The sequence below is a fragment of the Prunus persica genome, chromosome G2 (genome assembly GCF_000346465.2).
Source record: "Prunus persica cultivar Lovell chromosome G2, Prunus_persica_NCBIv2, whole genome shotgun sequence".
Taxonomy (NCBI): domain Eukaryota; kingdom Viridiplantae; phylum Streptophyta; class Magnoliopsida; order Rosales; family Rosaceae; genus Prunus; species Prunus persica.
In genome coordinates this window covers 26585823-26605709 of record NC_034010.1, presented here as the reverse complement: position 1 = coordinate 26605709, position 19887 = coordinate 26585823, and the positions used below count along the sequence as shown (strand labels likewise).

The 19887-nt window shown below is 37.2% G+C and overlaps 4 protein-coding genes and 1 long non-coding RNA gene across 6 annotated transcripts; 2 read left to right on the top strand and 3 right to left on the bottom strand.

Annotated features, from left to right (window-relative positions):
- LOC18786467 (protein ESKIMO 1) lies at positions 432–4110 on the bottom strand. Its single transcript, XM_007218944.2, has 5 exons — positions 2978–4110; positions 2703–2874; positions 2193–2392; positions 1939–2097; positions 432–1069 (listed from the first exon to the last, which is right to left on the bottom strand). Exons 1-5 carry the CDS (start codon positions 3790–3792, stop codon positions 721–723), a joined length of 1695 nt encoding a protein of 564 aa, XP_007219006.2. The 5' UTR covers positions 3793–4110; the 3' UTR covers positions 432–720.
- On the top strand, positions 6505–7301 carry LOC18787227 (omega-3 fatty acid desaturase, chloroplastic). The gene is made up of 4 exons (XM_020558343.1): positions 6505–6589; positions 6703–6769; positions 6907–6999; positions 7097–7301. The coding sequence occupies exons 1-4, from the start codon at positions 6543–6545 to the stop codon at positions 7202–7204; spliced, it is 315 nt and encodes a 104-aa protein (XP_020413932.1). The 5' UTR covers positions 6505–6542; the 3' UTR covers positions 7205–7301.
- Positions 7538–11460, bottom strand: LOC18785814 (protein ESKIMO 1). 2 transcript variants are annotated; one of them, XM_020558342.1, is made up of 3 exons: positions 10478–11460; positions 10223–10394; positions 7538–7703 (listed from the first exon to the last, which is right to left on the bottom strand). In XM_020558342.1, exons 1-3 carry the CDS (start codon positions 11299–11301, stop codon positions 7623–7625), a joined length of 1077 nt encoding a protein of 358 aa, XP_020413931.1. In that variant the 5' UTR covers positions 11302–11460; the 3' UTR covers positions 7538–7622. The 2 variants fall into 2 exon arrangements, with proteins under 2 accessions (XP_020413931.1, XP_007220688.2); XM_007220626.2 differs by lacking the exon at positions 7538–7703 and adding an exon at positions 9893–10011.
- On the top strand, positions 9015–9734 carry LOC109947663. The gene is made up of 3 exons (XR_002270446.1): positions 9015–9343; positions 9444–9558; positions 9657–9734. It is a non-coding gene; the product is annotated as an uncharacterized LOC109947663 (long non-coding RNA).
- On the bottom strand, positions 17766–19218 carry LOC18786980 (1-aminocyclopropane-1-carboxylate oxidase 2). The gene is made up of 2 exons (XM_007219203.2): positions 18328–19218; positions 17766–18221 (listed from the first exon to the last, which is right to left on the bottom strand). Exons 1-2 carry the CDS (start codon positions 19132–19134, stop codon positions 17877–17879), a joined length of 1152 nt encoding a protein of 383 aa, XP_007219265.1. The 5' UTR covers positions 19135–19218; the 3' UTR covers positions 17766–17876.

The window sequence follows — 19887 nt, the reverse complement described above, 5'->3', positions numbered from 1 at the left end:
TTTAAACTACCATAATAAAATGGCATAAATACACATAAACCCCTACTTTTTCATGGAATCTTTTTTTTATTTTTTTTTATAAATCATTTCTCCAATTAATTCATAAACAATTCTCTTCATATGGTGTGCATCACAAGAAACCAATAGGAAAAATTATGTGGGCAAGTATTTGGTAAACGGTAAATGTCTCCTTGTTAAGATGGCATGCTATGCTAAGATCTATGATGTTCTATTTGCTTTGGAAGTAAAATTGTTATGAAATGTAAGAACTAAGCAAAAACCAACGGTGCATTCCCCTGTTATTTGTCAAAGCAGCCCTCTCAAGCAACGAAAACAGCTCCATCATAAGTTTTGCCTAATTAACACAATTATGCAGTGGTGTTGGTTTAAAAATTAAATTTACACAAATACACTAAAAAGAGGAGGAGTTAATTAACATGTGAAGCAATGTTTTGCATTTTCTTTATTTTTCTTTCCAATATGAATTATACAATTCAGGTGGCGTTTCAGCCTTAGCAAATTGTGAGACTTGGCAGAACAATAGCATTCACCTCAGTCAGATTTGGTTGAAAAATGAACCAAAAAATAATAATAAAAAAAGGTTGAACGCTAAAATTCAAGCTATAAGAAATTAAAAGAAGAAACTGAGGAGAAATTACATGAACTGGTCCCAAAATTAAAACAAAAAATTATAAGACAAGTATGAATTTTTCCTATGTGTCAAGAGCGGGAAATGATACGTGTGTAGAGAAACTCGTTCCACGTGTCGGGCAACCCAGGAAGGCACCAATGGATGCAATCTGCATAAGTTTCTGGGTCTGCTTGCTGCTCTGGTGTTAACATTTTGCCTTGTCTGATTGTATGGACTGAGGTATGTGCATCTTTGCGAAACTCAGAGAGGGTTGTGATGTTAAGAAAGTAAACAGGCACTTTCATTGATCGAGTTATGTTGCTTGCAATCACAAACAGCCTGCGATCTGTGCCCACCTCCAATGGAGTTGTTGCGTTCAAAACTGGTGTCGTCTCTTTTGCACATTTTATGCCATCTGGGTTGTCCCAATCCAAACTCCTGTTACATTTCATTTCATGCACAATATTAGTTAATTATGTCAATAATGTTCAATGTGCGCGACTGACACTAGCACAACAACTAAACATTCAACTGACACTGACACAATAACTCGTGTAACACGCACGTAATGTTCATTATGTCAATAATATGTGAAAAACGCTAGTGTGAGCTTGCTCCGACTGACTCTAGCACAACTACTCATATAACATATATTTTTATACAATAATTGTTATTGGGAAATATGTAGTGGTTAACCAACCAAAACCAAAACCATAAATTAGGGTATAATCAAAGGTTTTGGGGATTCATACACCCACTATCAACCACCAAAGCTCATGCTCACCTAATGGGGTTATTATTATATTCTTGTTTCCCTTTCACATAACCTCCGGACAATTAGGAAAAGTATTGTTAGCTGAGCTAAATGCACTTTCTCAACGAATACTTGGCCCAGGACTAAGACTTGCCTCATAAATTCACAATGAATTGATTGAAAGAAGAGTTGGGTAAATTGCAATTTACAATCGGTAAAGTTACATTAAAAAGTTGGCACTATAGCTCTAATCTTTGTTTAAATCTAAAACCATTACAAATTAGTTAATTAGGGCCCTAATCAAGAATCACCAAACTAAGATTCTTGAGTGCCCATGTGGTATGTGAACACACTTACAGTTGTTTCTTGGTATTATCTTACCAGTGAGACAAATGGCTCTCTTGTAAATGCAGAGAATATTGAGTCGTAACATTATTATCGATGCTTTTGTTTTACGTTTTCTTTTTTTAATAAAAATGCAAATATTTTGGCAAAACTGTTTCCACATTTTGAAGCATAAGAAAATAATATAGTAAAGGAGTGTGGAAATTACTTGATGTGGAGAGGAGACATGCTGGTGAAGAAGACAGTGGTCCGATTAGGGTCAATGTTCTTGTCCACCCATTTAGCCCACGTCATCATAACCTTCCGATACGCTACAGGCCGTTCGATCTCATCAAACTCCGTGGCCCCTTGATCGAACGATCCTCGTCTTTTGTCATTAAAAACAACAAATAAAATTAGCATTATTCATTTTGGGGGCAGAATTTATTTATATTTTTTGAGGTGATTAAATGAGCTACTTACAGAACTTTCATTTTGAAAGTGTTCATCCACCAAATGTATGTGTTGAAGATGAGGAAATCCACACCCTTCCAGTTTTCTCCATGCTTCTTGATTGATTTGGGCATGATTATACGATTCAATATGCTGTGCATTAAGGGATCATCTGAATTTGACTCCACCAAAAATGGAGCCCAGTAGAACTCCACTGTAGCATTATAGTCCTATAACCACATAAACAAATAAACTTATTATTAATAAAAAGAAGAAAAAAAAAACAGCAAAACATCATAAGCCGGTTTCAGAAATATGTGTCTGCTGCTCACAACTACGCCAATTCTTAACCACTAGTGCTGTTGGCTTGCTGGAATGCCGGACAGACTTACATGCACGAAGAAAAAAAACCCTCTACAACAAAAATAATTGTTCTTTTTCTACAGAGCTAAGGTGGGCCATGTGTAAATTTCTGCTTGAGTAAATTATCCGGGAACAGGAAGAAAAAAAAAGGGTAAAGAAGAAGATGATTTTATGCACCTCAATTCTGAAAACAGAGAGAGAGCCATTCTTTGTCAAGTTCTTTCTGCCTGGAGGAATGATAGACTGAGCAAAACATATCATGGATTCCCACTGGTTTCTGTTCAGTGAGTCTCCAACAAACATTAGCCTCTTGTTTCTCAATTTCTCCAGCAACAGCCTTGCATTGAACCTTAAGCACACAATAATCAACATCATTAAACCCATAAACTAAAATTAAAATCAAAATTAATAGGAAAAGATGGAACCAGAGAATCAAAGGCATATATGCTTACTTTGGGAGATTACAATCTCTGGGCTGCCATCTCCAATGTTGGTACAGAGAATCCTTTCTTCCATTTCTCATGCAAGTCACTTGCGCTGTGAGAAACTCGCATTCATCTTCTTTGTACAGAGGGTGGGTGACAGGATCGAAAACCCAGTCTCCATTAAACAAATCACAGTCTTCTGGAGGCAATTCAATCTCTTCCTCTTCTTCCTCTTCTTCTGGTTGTTGAGAACCCAACAATTCAATCTTCTGTTCATCGTCTTTTTCCGTGATGGATTTCAGATCAACCGGTTCTTGGGTTTCCTCGGAGCTATTCTCCAACTGGGTTTCTTCCAATTGAGCTCTTGAACTCAGTGAAACCCTGTGTTGGATTTCGCTCGGTTTGGTTTCTTGAACAGAGTCACTCTGTTTGGTCTCTTGAACAGGGGTGTTCTCTTTTGTTTCTTGACCAGGGTTGCTCTGTTTTGATTCTTGAACAGGGTTGCTCTGTTTTGACTCATCTTCTTGGAGCTCCTGAGCCTTAGGCGTTGAGAATGGAAATTCGGCAATGGACTTCACATCCTCGTTGTACATGAAGATCCCAAAGAGGAATATTGAGAAGACCACCACGAATATGGGGAGGTTGTTGTTCTTGCGTGCCTTCATTGACACAGATTCAAGGGGAAATGCCGTTTTTCTGCGAGGTAGCTGCATGAGAGAGAGAGAGAGAGAGAGAGAGAGAGAGAGAGAGAGAGAGAGAGAGAGAGTGGAGTAAGAAGAGGTGGTGAGAGATGGAGTGGCAGAGGGAGAAAGAAGGAAATATAAGAAAGAAATGAACAACATGAAGTTGAGTTTAAGAGAGTTTGCGGATTTAGTATTATCAGGTTAAGTTTGTTTAATTGGGTGTTTGGTGAAATGGGGTTATCTTGAAGAAATGACTTTGGCTTTTGGTGGAGGGAGAATTGTCTTTCTCAGTTGCTTGCTTGCTTATTTCTATTATAAGCCATGGCTAACTAATTCCTTCAACTTGGCCCAGAGAGAGAGAGAGAGAGACAGAAGTAATTTCAAAGCTTTGCCAAGTTGGTCTCAGTCTCAGTTAGATGAGAATGATCTGCAGGTTGTGGTGATGATATGGAATTAAGCACTCAACTCAAAGGCAGGCAGTCTGTTTTTGTCTCTGGATTTTGATGGGGAAGCTTCAACAGTCACATACAGTTCTTAAAAAGTTCAAATTTTTATGAAGTCAAAAAGGCTAATAATAAATAGTTTGGTCAACACTGTAGGAGGATGGATAGTTTCAATCAGATGGCCATGGACATAGATTTATATATGAGCATTGTCCATTTTCATCCTTCACCTTTCACTAATTCATGTCCACAACACTATGATTTTTGTGTTGAAAGAGTGCTTGAAATTCTTCTAGGAGTGATGAACTTTGGCCATAATGTGCTTTGCCTTTTTGGATTGAGCCTGTGCTGGCTATTATTAAATCCATTTATGCATGTAACTCCTGTATAAGGATTGTTTGTTTTGGAAAATAGTCAATATTAGTTTGGTAATAATTGTAATATATAACCACTTTCTCTCAATAATAATATATAACTCTCAACCTATTATGCCATGGATAAGGAAGTAGAGGGTATAGGAAATAATAATTACTCTCAACCTAACTCATAAATTATAACATTTGCTAATGAACAAACTAAATTCACAGAAGGGTTTTTTTTAATAGACATTAAAAAAAATTTGTCTGAAGTCTAAAACTATAAAATTCATTATGATTAGTTTGCCCAAAGTCATCTATTCAATCATGCATTAGTTTTTTAAAAAGGTCACCTAATCATACCCTTTTATTTATGTCCATGTAAATTAAAGTTATTTCTTTTTTTTAATAGAAGCGATAGTTTAAACTACAAAGGGATAAAGTTTCTCACACACATACACTACTAAGGTACTATGGGTATTCGAACCCTCGACAACTGGTATGCAAATCAAGGTCTTTTCCACTAACTAGACCATGTTGGTAAATTGAAGTTATTTCTTATGATATGAAAATAGGGTTCTAAAATTCAGTCTTGAATGGTCTAGGCATAGCATGCATGTGAGCTTTCTTTGTCCCCAACAACAAAGAAGCTTCAACTGGTCAAGCGTATAGTTGATGCATCATTCAAGGCTCTTGATCATAATGATTTGTTTTACAGCAACAAATCCTAATAATTATGAATAACTTTATGTTTGAGAAAAGTAAAGGCTAAGGAACCCTTTTTTTTATTTATGTTTTCTTGTAGTGAGTATACCAACATTCTCTGGTTTGTGCTGTGTACTTCATCTGCGTGTTAGTTTGATGGGTGGAGAGTTTGCTTATTTTCCAAGTCAAGCCAACTGCTTCAGCAAAACCACTTCAACGCAGACATTTTACAGCTCATGTCAATCCATGAAAATGAAAAATAAAAACCAAATACGTCATTAAAAAAAAAAAAATAGAATGAGTTCTGCTCTTGCATGGAAATGAAAAATGGTATGACGGCGATGGTTTTCTAACACCTGAAATATGAGGGGGACAAAGGAAACATCAAATTAAGAGTGAGAACGTTTGTGGGGCCGAAATAATTATAGCCTCTAACATAGTTTGGATGAAGCCTAAATACAACGTACATATAATTGAAAAAATAAATTTTAAGGTTTTATTCTATTGACTTAAGAAAATACTATTGGCTTTTGGAGGGAATTTAAACATACTTTATATATTATGAGGCAAAATATTCAGATATAGGCTTAGTCAAATTGGTTAGAACAGATATACTCTCAACTCTACAACCACAGTCAAATTCTCATTATCGTAATTTAGATTAGATTAAAAATATGAAGGCAAAACATGCAATTTATTTATATTTGAAGAGGAGAACGAGGGAAGATTTGGATTATTAATCGATTTTAGGTATGGAGAAAAATTGGTCTACTTGACTTCAAAATTTGTTAGAGGTTGAGTACATTTTAATGGGGGAGAAAATACAATAACATTTGGGTAGGGTTTAAATATGATTTGTTATGACAGGTTATTAGTTATTTTTCTTATTTTACTTTGTAGTTTCGATATTTCCGGTGAAAGAGGAAAACAAACAATATATAACAAAGATAAGTAGTTTTTGTTGCAAAGTCTGGAACCTTCATCCCTACGGGCCTTCAGCTTGGGCTTAAACCCATCAGTATATTAATAAGCCCAATATTTTATTCAATGACTTATTATTACATGGATTTTCATAAATTCCACGTGGCAGAATCCGAGAAAAAGTTGAATGGACTGACTGGGATAGGTTTAACTTGTCAGTTGTTGTGAGACATTACAAGACAGTGTTAACATTTGAACTAGTAGATGAGCTTTGGACTTGCGGAAGACTTAAGATACGTTCCAAGCCTCCATCAGGAACTTCGCATTTCTCATGAAGATCAGCTTTCTTTGGGAACGAGCAAAAGGCCAAAGACAATATCAAAGTTAAATAGTTTTCGATAAGCTAATTGATGTAAATTGTTTGTTGTTTTGTTTGTGCAGTGGTCATGGAAGTTTCTCTAATAACCCAAAGTTAAATAGCGTGATGGGTCATTTACTTCATTCTTCAATCCTTGTCCCATACCATGGATGGTTAGTATTTCTGAAAATCCTGTTCACTCCTGAATAAGCTATCCTGTTTTTGAGACAATATACAATTTTAAACATATTATCTAACATAATAATACGTGCCATTACTATCACAGGAGAATAAGTCACAGAACTCATCATCAGAACCATGGACATGTCGAAAATGATGAGTCTTGGCATCCGGTGAGTTTTTATTCATGGTTATGTCTCTGTTTTTTTTTAATGAGGACAGCAAATTGGTCACCTTGTAGAAAATATAAGTTTTCTCTTTTCAGTCATTCAGTCATTGAATTAGTCATATCCATCATCTGATTTTGCAGTTATCTGAGAAAGTTTACAAGACTTTGGATAAGGCTACTCAGATGTTGAGGTTCACCTTGCCATTCCCTATGCTTGCTTACCCTTTCTATCTGGTGAGCCTTCTGTCTTGCTTCCTAGTTATTTACATAATTTAATGAGCTTGGGGATTTATTTTTCTGATTCGGTACATGATGCTGATTTCAATCACAGTGGAGTCGAAGTCCCGGAAAGAGTGGCTCTCATTTTGATCCAAACAGCGACTTGTTTGTCCCAAATCAAAAGAAATTTGTAATCCGATACCAATTGTGTTCCTCATGAAATCTTCTAAGTTCAAAAGTGAAACCAAGGTCTTGAATCCGAAAATGTTTGAGAAAGTTAAAATTAAGTAAATAATGGGGCCTTACAGCCATTGGAATGGGACGTTCATTGTGCAGCACTTGCGCAAAGTGCTTGTTTGTTTGATGTGTTGGCTGGACAACTGTACAGAACCAGCATGTTATTCCCACCAAAAGGTGCCACAGTATTGCCCCTCCAATTTCTCTTCCGGGGAGGCTTTGGAGAGGTCTGTTTCCTCTGTATTTTTTCAAATTCTGAAACACAGAAAACATAACTCGTACTATGAGGAACATATACATGAGCATTTGGATTCCCACCTGCACATGAACCCAGATCATGCAAACCGAATTAAGAATTTACTGAAGAAATCTCTAACCAGATCCCTCAATAAAAAGTCCACTTAGGCATGAAAATGGAATGACAGTTTCTGCATGTGCGAACCATAGTCTCGCCTTCTCATAACTGCCAGGAGCATGTTTTTCTACAAAGAAAAGGGGAGGGGGAGAGAGTGAGTGAGATTTGGAATACCAGAACTCTTATAGCTTATACACAACTACATAATGCAAAGAATTCCACATTTAGACACTGACATGTAGGTTTAAAAGTCCTCAGTGACCCAAGTATTATTTTCCTTTAAAAGGCCCTCTCAACATTTCTTTCCAAACCAAAAATGACGTGGTCTCTCTCTCCTCCTTTCTTTCTTTTCTTTCTTTCTTTCTTTCTTTCTTTCTTTCTTTCTCTCTTTCTTTCTTTCTCTCTTTCTCTCTTTCTCTCTTTTTCTGTCTTTTCCTTCTTCTTCAGGGGACTTTCACCGAGCACCTGGCCTCTCATGTCCCAAGGTACGTCCGCTACTTGTCATTTAGGTTGTTGAACTTTATGCTTGTGGCTTTTGGAGCAAGAGAGTTGAAGAATCATTTGAAGTGGCTCAGTGCGCATGCGTCCTCCTTATTTCCCATTGGCAAATAGGTTTGTTTTCCTGTTGTTTCACAGAAAGTCTTATTGTTTTCCTATTGTTTCAGGGAAAGTGTGAAAAAGTACATTTTGGAAAGAAATTAAAAACTAGGAGGGATGCCACCGTTAATTCAAATGCTGAAAAATGATCTTGTGTGGAAAGAAAATCGTGTTGTGCCTAAGTACCGGCAAATCATTAGGTGAGTATGATTTTAACTTCTTTTTTTCCTTATGGTTCATATACATGTATTTTAGAATAATTTATCTTATTTTTTTGGGTCAAAACGCTAGCCAAAATATCAAAGATCCACGGATAACTCCTGTTCTTGTTGGGAAATCATATATTCCTTTGGTAAATAAGTTTGTTTTCCTATTGTTCCAGGGAAAGTCCTATTGTTTCAGGGAAAGTCTTATGTAATGATGTTGTGTGGAAGGACGACAATCGTATTGTGCCTAATACTTGATTCTTTTTTTCCTTGTGGTTCACATATTAACGTGCCCTAAATCTTTTTTCTTTTTTTTTTAAGGGATCTTATTAATCTATTTGCTGAGTGGCATGACAACACACCTGCTTGCTTTTTGGATGTTCAACACATTAACATCATTAATGATCGAGTGGACGAAAATCAAATTCTATGTCATCGTGATCGGAAATCAAAGAGATCAAGTAAGGCACAATTCAACATCTTGGTGGCAAAAATCCTTGACAGTGAGAATAGAAGACCGATTGAGCTAACACACTTTTATGACATGGCTAGTAGAGTCAAGTAAGGAACTCAATCTTTTTTCCTTTTGTTGTTATTTGTTTTAATGGAATAACTTTATTTTTATATTTGTAGGGTGGATTTTGATAATTTATTGCATCATCCTCTGCTCATGCCATCTTATGAGAGAGAAAATTTCTCCACGAGGGCCTTCAGAAAACTTGAACATGTGAAAAACTGGATTGAGGACTACAAATCTTACGAGAAAAGAAAATACATGGGTGAAAGGAAAAGGAATACTAACATCAGAAACAGCATTAAATGTTCCAAGCATCATATGGTTTTTAATTCTATTTATCAGCGTGATAAAGATAGTTATGAAGATAATGTTGTGGGGGTGCTTAATTACTCAAAAAATATTACAAAACATCTCGGTGAACATTTGAGCAAGACCCATGAAGACCTGGTAAGTACATCCAACTAATTACTTTGTAATTTTCTCAAATATATTAATTTAGATACAAAGTATATTTAACTTATCAATTTTATTATCATTTGTTTTTAAGGAACCACAAGAAATAGAAGAAGCGCTTACTGCAATGTTTCCCGAAAGACATATAGATCTATATGAGTTCCTAGTAATTCACAAGAATATTATGCCGGGTTACACGTACTGATTAGGTAAGGCATTCAACGTAATGCTTTGTGTTTTTTCTTCTTTTTTTTCCCTTCTAATTTTAACCCATCTTTTTTTTTGTTTTTCGTTTTTTTTGAGTTAGGGAGTGTCGAAGCAGAATCTATCATCAACTACATCTGATCACAGCTTAACGCAGAGGTGATTTTGTGTTCCTACCCGTGTATAATTATGCTAACGCAGGTGATTTTGTGTTCCTACCTGTGTATAATTATGCTGATTTTGTGTTCCTACCTGTGTATAATTATGCTAACGCAGCTAAATCTGACAATGCGATAAATATATACATTTGTTTTGTTTGATGTGTTGGCTGGACAACTGTACAGAACCAGCATGTTATTCCACTAAAAGGTGCCACAGTATTGCCCCTCCCATTTCTCTTCTGGGGAGGCTTTGGAGGATGTTGCAAGGCCTATTCCCTCTGTATTTTTTTTCAAATTCTGAAACACAAAACATAACTCGTACTATGAGAAACATATAGATGAGCATTTAGATTCCCACATGCGCATAAACCCAGATCATGCAAACCGAATTAAGAATTTACTGAACAAAAATAATTGTTCTTTTTCTACAAAGCTAAGGTGGGGCATGTGTAAATTATCAGGGAACAGGAAGAAAAAAAAGGGTAAAGAAGAAGATGATTTTATGCACCTCAATTCTGAAAACAGAGAGAGAGCCATTCTTTGTCAAGTTCTTTCTGCCTGGAGGAATGATTGACTGAGCAAAACATATCATGGATTCCCACTGGTTTCTGTTCAGTGAGTCTCCAACAAACATTAGCCTCTTGTTTCTCAATTTCTCCAGCAACAGCCTTGCATTGAACCTTAAGCACACAATAATCAACATTATTAAACCAAAATTAATAGGAAAAGATGGAACCAGAGAATCAAAGGCATATATGCTTACTTTGGGAGATTACAATCTCTGGGCTGCCATCTCCAATGTTGGTACAGAGAGTCCTTTCTTCCATTTCTCATGCAAGTCACTTGCGCTGTGAGAAACTCCCATTCATCTTCTTTGTACAGAGGGTGGGTGACAAGATCGAAAACCCAGTCTCCATTAAACAAATCACAGTCTTCTGGAGGCAATTCAATCTCTTCCTCTTCTTCCTCTTCCTCTGGTTGTTGAGAACCCAACAATTCAATCTTCTGCTCATCGTCTTTTTCCGTGATGGATTTCAGATCAACCGGTTCTTGGGTTTCCTCTGAGCTATTCTCCAACTGGGTTTCTTCCAATTGAGCTCTTGAACTCAGTGAAACCCTCTGTTGGATTTCGTTCTCTTTGGTTTCTTGAACAGAGTCACTCTGTTTGGTCTCTTGAACAGGGGTGTTCTCTTTTGTTTCTTGACCAGGGTTGCTCTGTTTTGATTCTTGAACAGGGTTGCTCTGTTTTGACTCATCTTCTTGGAGCTCCTGAGCCTTAGGCGTTGAGAATGGAAATTCGGCGATGGACTTCACATCCTCGTTGTACGTGAAGATCCCAAAGAGGAATATTGAGAAGACCACCACGAATATGGGGAGGTTGTTGTTCTTGCGTGCCTTCATTGACACAGATTCAAGGGGAAATGCCGTTTTTCTGCCAGGTAGCTGCATGAGAGAGAGAGAGAGAGAGAGAGAGAGAGAGAGAGAGAGAGAGAGAGAGAGAGAGAGAGAGAGTGGAGAAGAAGAGGTGGTGAGAGATGGAGTGAGAGATGGAGAAAGAAGGAAATATAAGAAAGAAATGAACAACATGAAGTTAAGTTTAAGAGAGTTTGCGGATTTAGTATTATTAGGTTAAGTTTGTTTAATTGGGTGTTTGGTGAAATGGGTTTATCTTGAAGAAATGGCTTTGGCTTTTGGTGGAGGGAGAATTGTCTTTCTCAGCTGCTTGCTTGCTTATTTCTATTATAAGCCATGGCTAACTAATTCATTCAACTTGGCTCAGAGAGAGAGAGAGAGAGAGAGAGAGAGAGACAGAAGTAATTTCAAAGCTTTGCCAAGTTGGTCCTAGTCTCAGTTAGACGAGAATGATCTGCAGGTTGCGGTGATGATATGGAATTAAGCACTCAACTCAAAGGCAGGCAGTCTGTTTTTGTCTGTGGATTTTGATGGGGAAGCTTCAACAGTCATATACAGTTCTTAAAAAGTTCAAATTTAGATTAGATTAAAAATATGAAGGCAAAACATACAATTTATATATTTGAAGAGGAGAACTAGGGAAGATTTGGATTATTAATCGATTTTAGGTATGGAAAAAAATTGGTCAACTTGACTTCAAAATTTGAGGTTGACTACATTTTAATGGGGGAGAAAATACAATAACATTTGGGTAGGGTTTAAATATGATTTGTTATGACAGGTTATTAGTTATTTTTCTTATTTTACTTTGTAGTTTCTATATTTCCGGTGAAAGAGAAAAAAGAAATTTCCGCTGCCGGGCTTCGAACCCGGAAAAACCTTCATCCCTACGGGCCTTTAGCTTGGGCTTAAACCCATCAGTATATTAATAAGCCCAATATTTTATTCAATGACTTATGACTACATGGATTTTCATAAATTCCACGTGGTAGAATGCGAGAAAAAGTTGAATGAACTGACTGGGATAGGTTTAACTTTGTCAGTTGTTATGAGACATTACAAGACAGTGTTAACATTTGAACTAGTATATGAGCTTTGGACTTACGGAAGATTTAAGATATGTTCTAAGCCTCCAAGGCATCATGCCAAGAGAAGCGTATGTATTCCATTCTTTTCTGCATATTTATTTAGTCATACGAATGTCTATTTTGCAAATACATGGAAAGAAGATGCATTAGATTGAGGCCAAGACAATATCAGGAACTTCGTGTTTTTCATGAAGATCAGCTTTCTTTGTGAACGAGCAAAAGGCCAAGACAATATCAGGGATCCCTTGTTTCTGTAGCTCCTGAAACGAGCAAGATTTTACAAATTGAGGGACCATAAAACTTAGTGTAATTAGGATAATTAGAAATATGCATTAATTTAATTCGATTTCCAACATGCATTAGGGTTTAGGACGATGAATTATAATCTTGGAAGATATCTATTTGTATATAATTAGGGGGGTCGATGAGCAATTGGAATCTTCAAAATCCATATATTACTCTTGATCAAGTGAACAATTTCCTACGGATCCAGTCCCTACAATCAAACTCCAATATCTAACAAGAAGTTGGAGAAGAAGCAAGAGTTATGGATGCCTTACCCACAGAAGTACCTCGACTTTTTCTTTTTTCTCGCTCTTCCTTTGATGAACAAAGGATACACACATTGAAATACGATGATGACAACAACTTATTAACAAAGAGCAAACATGAAATTGCTTCTGAATTCAAGTCCATACGGAATTAGGAGCACAAATATATTTTCGGCAACTTGTTTGGCTTTACTAGGTATGATGTGGAGAATGTAAGGTCATGTGTCTTGGTGAATCCTTTGAAGGGAGAAGTTCTAATGCTCCCAACAACGAGTGACCTCCAAGTTCCGCCCAATAGACTCTGCCACATTGATACTTACGGCATGGGATTTGATAATATGACCAACACCTACAAGATTGTTCGTGTCTCCCTTTATCTAAAGAAGGACTACCAGACCAAAGCGGTGGTGGCTGAAGTTCTTGTATTGGGGACAAGCTCATGGCGGGAATTGCCCTTAGCTACCCTTTGCTATCCACCCTGCACTATGCCAACATCTACATATGGAGCAGTGCATTGGCTGGTTAGTAGAGATGACAACAACCACGGGTCATCAGTATGTATAATTTCTTTTGACTTCAAGAATGAGGAGTCCTAACTCATCCCATCGCCTTAAAGATAAAGCCGTATCTTTCGCTTTTTGTTCACTTGCTTAATTTCAGGGAATCTTTGGCCCCAGTGGATGTTTCTTCGTCAGATATAGAGATATGGATTTTTAACTTCCAATTGACGCTGTACTTCAATAATTACAAAAAATAGTATAGCCGCGCGGCTATACTCGTTTTTTGCATTTAAAAAATAGTATGGCTTTACCTCTTTGACACGAGGGCTTAGGCCTCTTTGACACTTGGGCTTAAGCCATGGGCCGGCCTTTTTATATATATAATAGTATAGCCGACCAGCTATACTATTTTTTTGAATTTTTTAAAAAATAGTATAGCCGGGCGGCTATACTCGATTTTTGCATTTGAAAAATAGTATGGCTTTGCCTCTTTGACACGTGGGCTTAGGCCTCTTTGACACGTGGGCTTAGGCCATGGGCCAGCCTTTAAATATATATATAATAGTATAGCCGCCCGGCTATACTATTTTCTTGAATTTAAAAAAATAGTATAGCCGTGCGGCTGGACTCGTTTTTTGCATTTGAAAAATAGTATGGCTTTACCTCTTTGACACGTGGGCTTAGGCCTCTTTGACACGTGGGCCTAGGCCAAGGGCCGGCCTCTTTATATATATAATAGTATAGCCGGCCGGCTATACAATATTTTTGAATTTTAAAAATAGTATGGCTTTACCTCTGTGACACGTGGGCTTACGCCTCTTTGACACTTGGGCTTAGGCCATGGCCCGGCCTTTTTATATACATAATAGTATAGCCGCCGGCTATACTATTTTTTTGAATTTTTTTAAAAATAGTATAGCCGTGCGGCTATACCCGTTTTTTGCATTTGAAAAATAGTATGCCGTTGCCTCTTTGACACGTGGGCTTAGGCCATGGGCCGGACTTTTTTTGTATATATATATAATAGTATAGCCGCACGGCTATACGTTTTTATGAAATTTTAAAAAAACCGTATAGCCGTGCGGCTATACTCGTTTTTTGCATTTGAAAAATAGTATGGCTTTACCTCTTTGACATGTGGGCTTAGGCCTCTTTGACACGTGGGCTTAGGCCACGGGCGGCCTTTTTATATATATAATAGTATAGCCGACCAGCTATACTATTTTTTTGAATTTTTTAAAAAATAGTATAGCCGGGCGGCTATACTCGATTTTTGCATTTGAAAAATAGTATGGCTTTGCCTCTTTGACACGTGGGCTTAGGCCTCTTTGACACGTGGGCTTAGGCCATGGGCCAGCCTTTAAATATATATATAATAGTATAGCCGCCCGGCTATACTATTTTCTTGAATTTAAAAAAATAGTATAGCCGTGCGGCTGGACTCGTTTTTTGCATTTGAAAAATAGTATGGCTTTACCTCTTTGACACGTGGGCTTAGGCCTCTTTGACACGTGGGCCTAGGCCAAGGGCCGGCCTCTTTATATATATAATAGTATAGCCGGCCGGCTATACAATATTTTTGAATTTTAAAAATAGTATGGCTTTACCTCTGTGACACGTGGGCTTACGCCTCTTTGACACTTGGGCTTAGGCCATGGCCCGGCCTTTTTATATACATAATAGTATAGCCGCCGGCTATACTATTTTTTTGAATTTTTTTAAAAATAGTATAGCCGGGGGGGTATACTATTATGTATATATAAAGGACCGGGGCATGGCCTAAGCCCTAGTGTCAAAGAGGCGTAAGCCCACGTGTCACAGAGGTAAAGCCATACTATTATTAAAATTCAAAAATATTGTATAGCCGGGCCGGCTATATATATATATATATAAAGGCTGGCCTATGGCCTAGGCCCACGTGTCAAAGAGGTAAAGCCATACTATTTTTAAATTTAAATAACGAGTATAGCCGGACGGCTATACAATTTTTTTTTAAATTCAAAAAAATATTATAGCCGGGCGGCGATACTACTATATATATAAAAAGGCCGGGCCATGGCCCTAGATCACGTGTCAAAGAGGCCTAAGCCCACGTGTCAAAGAGGCAAAGCCATACTATTTTTCAAATGCAAAAAACGAGTATAGCCGCCCGGCTATACTATTTTCAAAAAAAATTCAAAAAAATAATATAGCCGGGCGGCCGTACTATTAGTATTCTCAGCCCAATATTTCATCCAATGACTTGACCCTCACTATTTTTCTCCTCTCAATTCACATGAGATAAATATTATTACATGGATTTTCATAACTTCCACGTGGCAGAACCAGAGAAAATACAATAACATTTGGTAGGGTTTTAAAAACGATTTGTTATGGCTGGTTATTAGTTATTTTGCTTCCTATACGACAACAAGGTTTTCACTCTTGTAGTGTAAAAATTACTTACGGTGTTTATTACATTTCAGGTAAAAGAGGAAGAAGGAATTTCTGTTGCTGGGCTTCGAACCCGGTTAAGCCTTATCGTTGTGAGATTTTTGCGCTTGCTTGAGGAGAAAAAAGATAGAGATATGAAATTATGAAATCTAGACGACATGTAGTTTTTCTTGCAAATTCTGGAACCTTTATCCCTACGGGCCTTCAGCCTAGGCTTAAACCTATCAATATATTAAGCCCAATTTTATTCAAAGAGTGACTAATTTTTATGGATCCGAATCCTCCGTTTTGATTTTCTTTGTCATTATTTGCTTAATTTTTATTTTCCATATGTAATCTCATTAAAATTTAATCTAAGGGATATAAACTGGACACATCATCGTTAAATAAAAAAACCTATTTTCTTCTCTTTTTTCTCTTTCCTCCTTCTCTTCCCGAAGTCTTTACCAAATAATTATGCATAGCTGTCTCCATTATTAATTTCTAGCTCTGCATAATAAATTATAATTGCATATTGATATTGCTTCCAAAACAAGGTTATCTATATATATAAAGCAAAAGGCGGAGAATGGTGAAATATTCAAAATACCAGTAAATGCCCTTGGTTAATTCAATCATTAAGAATTGAAATTATTAATTAAATGAGGATAATATGGTAAATTCATATTTTTTCATATTAAAAAAAATTAAAATTAAAAACAAAATAAGATAATAGGTCCTACTTTAAAGGAACATAACTACTCATGTTATCTTTTCTTAATTCTAAAAATAAAATAAAAAGAAAAAAGAAAAAAGAAAACCAATTGGCACATGTGTGAGCATGTGCTAAGGGGCTAGTATATTTTATTGATATTGACAAATGATTTATTGGTTCAATCTCTTTGTTTTTTAGTTCTACTTTTTTTTTTATTATAGAATATCAAATCTCAACCTTAACCATCACAAAAGAAAAAGAAGTTAATAGAAAAGGATCATTTGACAACAAAGAAGTTGATTTGGGGAAGAAATATATCACCAATTAATTATAGAGTGATTATTTCCTAATTTAAGCCTGTTTTTTAATGTAAATATGTAGTTTTAATTTTAAGACATTAGATTAAATTCTAATGAGGTGGCATATGGAGAACAAAAGTCAAGCAGATAAAGGGAAAGAAAATCAAAGCAGAGGATTTGCATCCATTTTTTATCCTCTCACATGACAATTCACATGACATGAGGTGAATATTGTTATATGGATAAATTTCACCTGTGTAGTTGCTTAAGGATAGGGACACATGGCATTCCATTGGGCGATGCCAACAATCTCACATCGAAATATTCATTCCATCCTTAACTAAGAAAGAGATAAAGAAGAACAAGTAAACGATGTCGCATGTTTAGTGTGACAAAAGAACGTCCTCAACCATCTTAGGCCTTGGATACACATTTGATGCAACAAACCAAAGTTATCGACAACCTCGAAAGGATGTCGGTAAGAATTTTCGCGGGTAGGGCGTCCATCATCTTCCTGTTCAACTATGAATTTTTCTTCACTTTCTTGTTAGATATTGGAGTTTGATTGTAAGAAATGGATCCACACGTTCACTTCATCAAGAGTAATGTACGGATTTTGTAGATTTCGTGTCCAAAATCCTTATAAAAAAATAATTGTTGTTTGTCTTCAATTGCTCGTATGCCCTCTTATTCATATACAAATACATTTCTCCCAAGATTTTAATTCAACGTCCTAAACCCTAATACATGTTGGAAATCCAATTAAATTAGGAAATTAATTAATGCATATTTTTAATCATCTTAATCATACTAGGTTTTATCGTCCCCCAACTTGAAAATCTTACTCATTTTATTTTCTTATTTCTCTCAAGATTCAGAGCAAACAATATCATAATTTGTCTCTCCATACGTGTCTAGTAACTATTCATGTAAGGATATAATCTATGATTTGTCTCTCCATGCTACGTGATATAATTTGATTAGCTGATATTATAAAATTTAATGGTTATGATTTCGAATAGTTTAGACTATTTCTCGTGCCAAAAAATACTGGTAATTAGATATACAAATTAAACAAATCATTTAAGCTTCAATTCAACGGATTACCAATGAACAATCAAAAGAAATTAAACAAACAAACAAACAAAACAGTAATGCTGCATTTCTTCTAGTTATCAAAGTTCTTAATTAAAACGGTATCTATCCAAGGGGTCTTTGAGAAAGAGCCGCTCATGGTACACTCTCCAAGCATAGTCTTCCAAAGAAAATGACTTAAACAACCTTCCTTCCTTCTCACCATCACTCTTCCCATTCAAGTTTTGATCTCCACCATCATCATCATCTCTGTCATTTCTATCCCCATCATGACCACCATCAACGGCTGATATTGGAACAAGAGGACCCACTCTACTGGTACTGTCTATAGGAAGAGTCACCAACAGCGACATTGATATGCACCGACACTCACCCTCTCCCAAACATGCCACTGCCCTTCCTCTCACCTTTTTAAATTTCCCATTGCTCCACACCTACATAACACAAATATCATCATTTTTATTTATTGAAATGAAAAATATATATACAGTTCGTAACATTATTGATTTAATAATTAATATTGGAATTTAGAGAACTTACTTGAGCAATGTCACCAATGGTAACCAAAATTGACTCAACCGGCGGCAACACAGAGACCCAACCCGAATCCGCCAGCAGAGAGTACTTCTGACCACTTCGGATTTGGTACTGTAACCCGACTACATGCGGGTAAAACCGACCCACCATCGGTGACTTTTTACCCTCCGAGATCCACATCATGGACGAAAACCGGGTCGGGTCGTCCTTCCCCAGAGGATTCTCAAACCCTGCTGACCTACACAACAGCTCAACGATCTCCAGCCCCACTTTCTCTAAAGCACGAGTGAACTCACGCAGAGAAGTTAAACACAACTCAGTGGACTCGGTAGAACACGACGAGTCCAGACAGAATGACTCGCCGAGTGCGTCTCCGTCATCGTCCTCGTCATCGTCGTCCCCTTCAAACCCCAGAGGCCAGCACTTGGGGAAAAATGACTCCTTTTGGTGCCTAGGAAGGTCGAAAAGAGAGAGCGCTTCCGACTCGGCCGAGTTGGCGAGTTGGAACGGGACGGAGTGGTTGGTGAGTTGGAAGAAGCCGAGCTGGGACGAGGAGGAGAAGAGGGTACTCAAGTTGGCTTGGACGTCGGATAAGGAGACGGAAGGTGGACACGTGGCTGGCGGTGAGCGGCGCTTGGGAAGGGAGAGAGTGGGGGGAAGGCGGTGGAGGAGCCTCGAGAGGGTGTCCGCCGTGGCACCTGATGACGTGGATAGGAGGTTGTTGGGCTGCGTCGAAGGAGTTGGCGGTGGTGCTGAGGTGGCGCCGCCGTGCATGTTTGGTAGCTGTTGCTTGTATGCTGAGGAGGACATGAGTGAGAGATATGAAGTGAAGGTTAATTATGACTTGTAGCGGAGATTATATATAGATGAAGGAAAATCATTATGCATTGCACGTGTGTTGGGTAGACACTTGTGGTAGGAAACTACATTAGATGGATAAAAAGCATAGGTCATTGTTAATTATGGGAAAATAAAATCATTATGCATCAATATTATCAAGGGAGACTTTGGAAAAGACCAAAGGGAGACTTTGTGTTTCCTTTATGAGTTTGAAGCTACCTTGGATGAATCACATTGTCCGGCTTTTGGGACATTTAAGCTGCAGCTAGTAATTCATCCAATTATAAAATTCCGGAGCACCATGAGTGTGCTGCATCTGAGTACTACATTGAGAGCTGAATATATATATTCTTGTTATTATATATTTGGTAAACCCAAAAAATTCGTAACTTTTGCAGGTGTAATGGCAATCTGCTGCCTTGTTGTGAGGGAAGTTGTGCCTCCCTCTGCTGGTGGCAGGTCGCATGGGGTGCCATTTAGGTTTTGTTTATCCAAAAAATAAAATAAAAAGTAGGAGATATACTTCTAAATTACGTGTAGTTTTCATTAAGTAATCAGCATGTTTTTAAAGAAGGTAGATATACTTTGAGACATGCTAATGTAATCAACTCAAAAACCAACAATTAACCCTTTATTTTAAAAAGTTGTTGCTATGTGTTTTTATCTTTCTTCGGACTATACAGGAAAGAAAGTGAGAAGCAGTTGGTTTGCTTCTTGGATGTA

Coding starts and splice junctions, on each gene's coding strand:
- LOC18786467 (XM_007218944.2), bottom strand. CDS start 3,792: ATGTTGTTCATTTCTTTCTTATATTTCCTTCTTTCTCCCTCTGCCACT. Junction 2,098..2,192: donor ACTTTCAAAATGAAAGTTCT/GTAAGTAGCTCA, acceptor TAATGACAAAAG/ACGAGGATCGTTCGATCAAG. Junction 1,070..1,938: donor ATGTCTCCTCTCCACATCAA/GTAATTTCCACA, acceptor GAAATGTAACAG/GAGTTTGGATTGGGACAACC.
- LOC18787227 (XM_020558343.1), top strand. CDS start 6,543: ATGGGTCATTTACTTCATTCTTCAATCCTTGTCCCATACCATGGATG. Junction 6,590..6,702: donor CTTGTCCCATACCATGGATG/GTTAGTATTTCT, acceptor TTACTATCACAG/GAGAATAAGTCACAGAACTC. Junction 7,000..7,096: donor TTGCTTACCCTTTCTATCTG/GTGAGCCTTCTG, acceptor TTTCAATCACAG/TGGAGTCGAAGTCCCGGAAA.
- LOC18785814 (XM_007220626.2), bottom strand. CDS start 11,301: ATGTTGTTCATTTCTTTCTTATATTTCCTTCTTTCTCCATCTCTCACT. Junction 10,395..10,477: donor AGAGATTGTAATCTCCCAAA/GTAAGCATATAT, acceptor TGTGTGCTTAAG/GTTCAATGCAAGGCTGTTGC. Junction 10,012..10,222: donor TCTCTGTTTTCAGAATTGAG/GTGCATAAAATC, acceptor TTTGTGTTTCAG/AATTTGAAAAAAAATACAGA.
- LOC18786980 (XM_007219203.2), bottom strand. CDS start 19,134: ATGTCCTCCTCAGCATACAAGCAACAGCTACCAAACATGCACGGCGGC. Junction 18,222..18,327: donor CCATTGGTGACATTGCTCAA/GTAAGTTCTCTA, acceptor TGTGTTATGTAG/GTGTGGAGCAATGGGAAATT.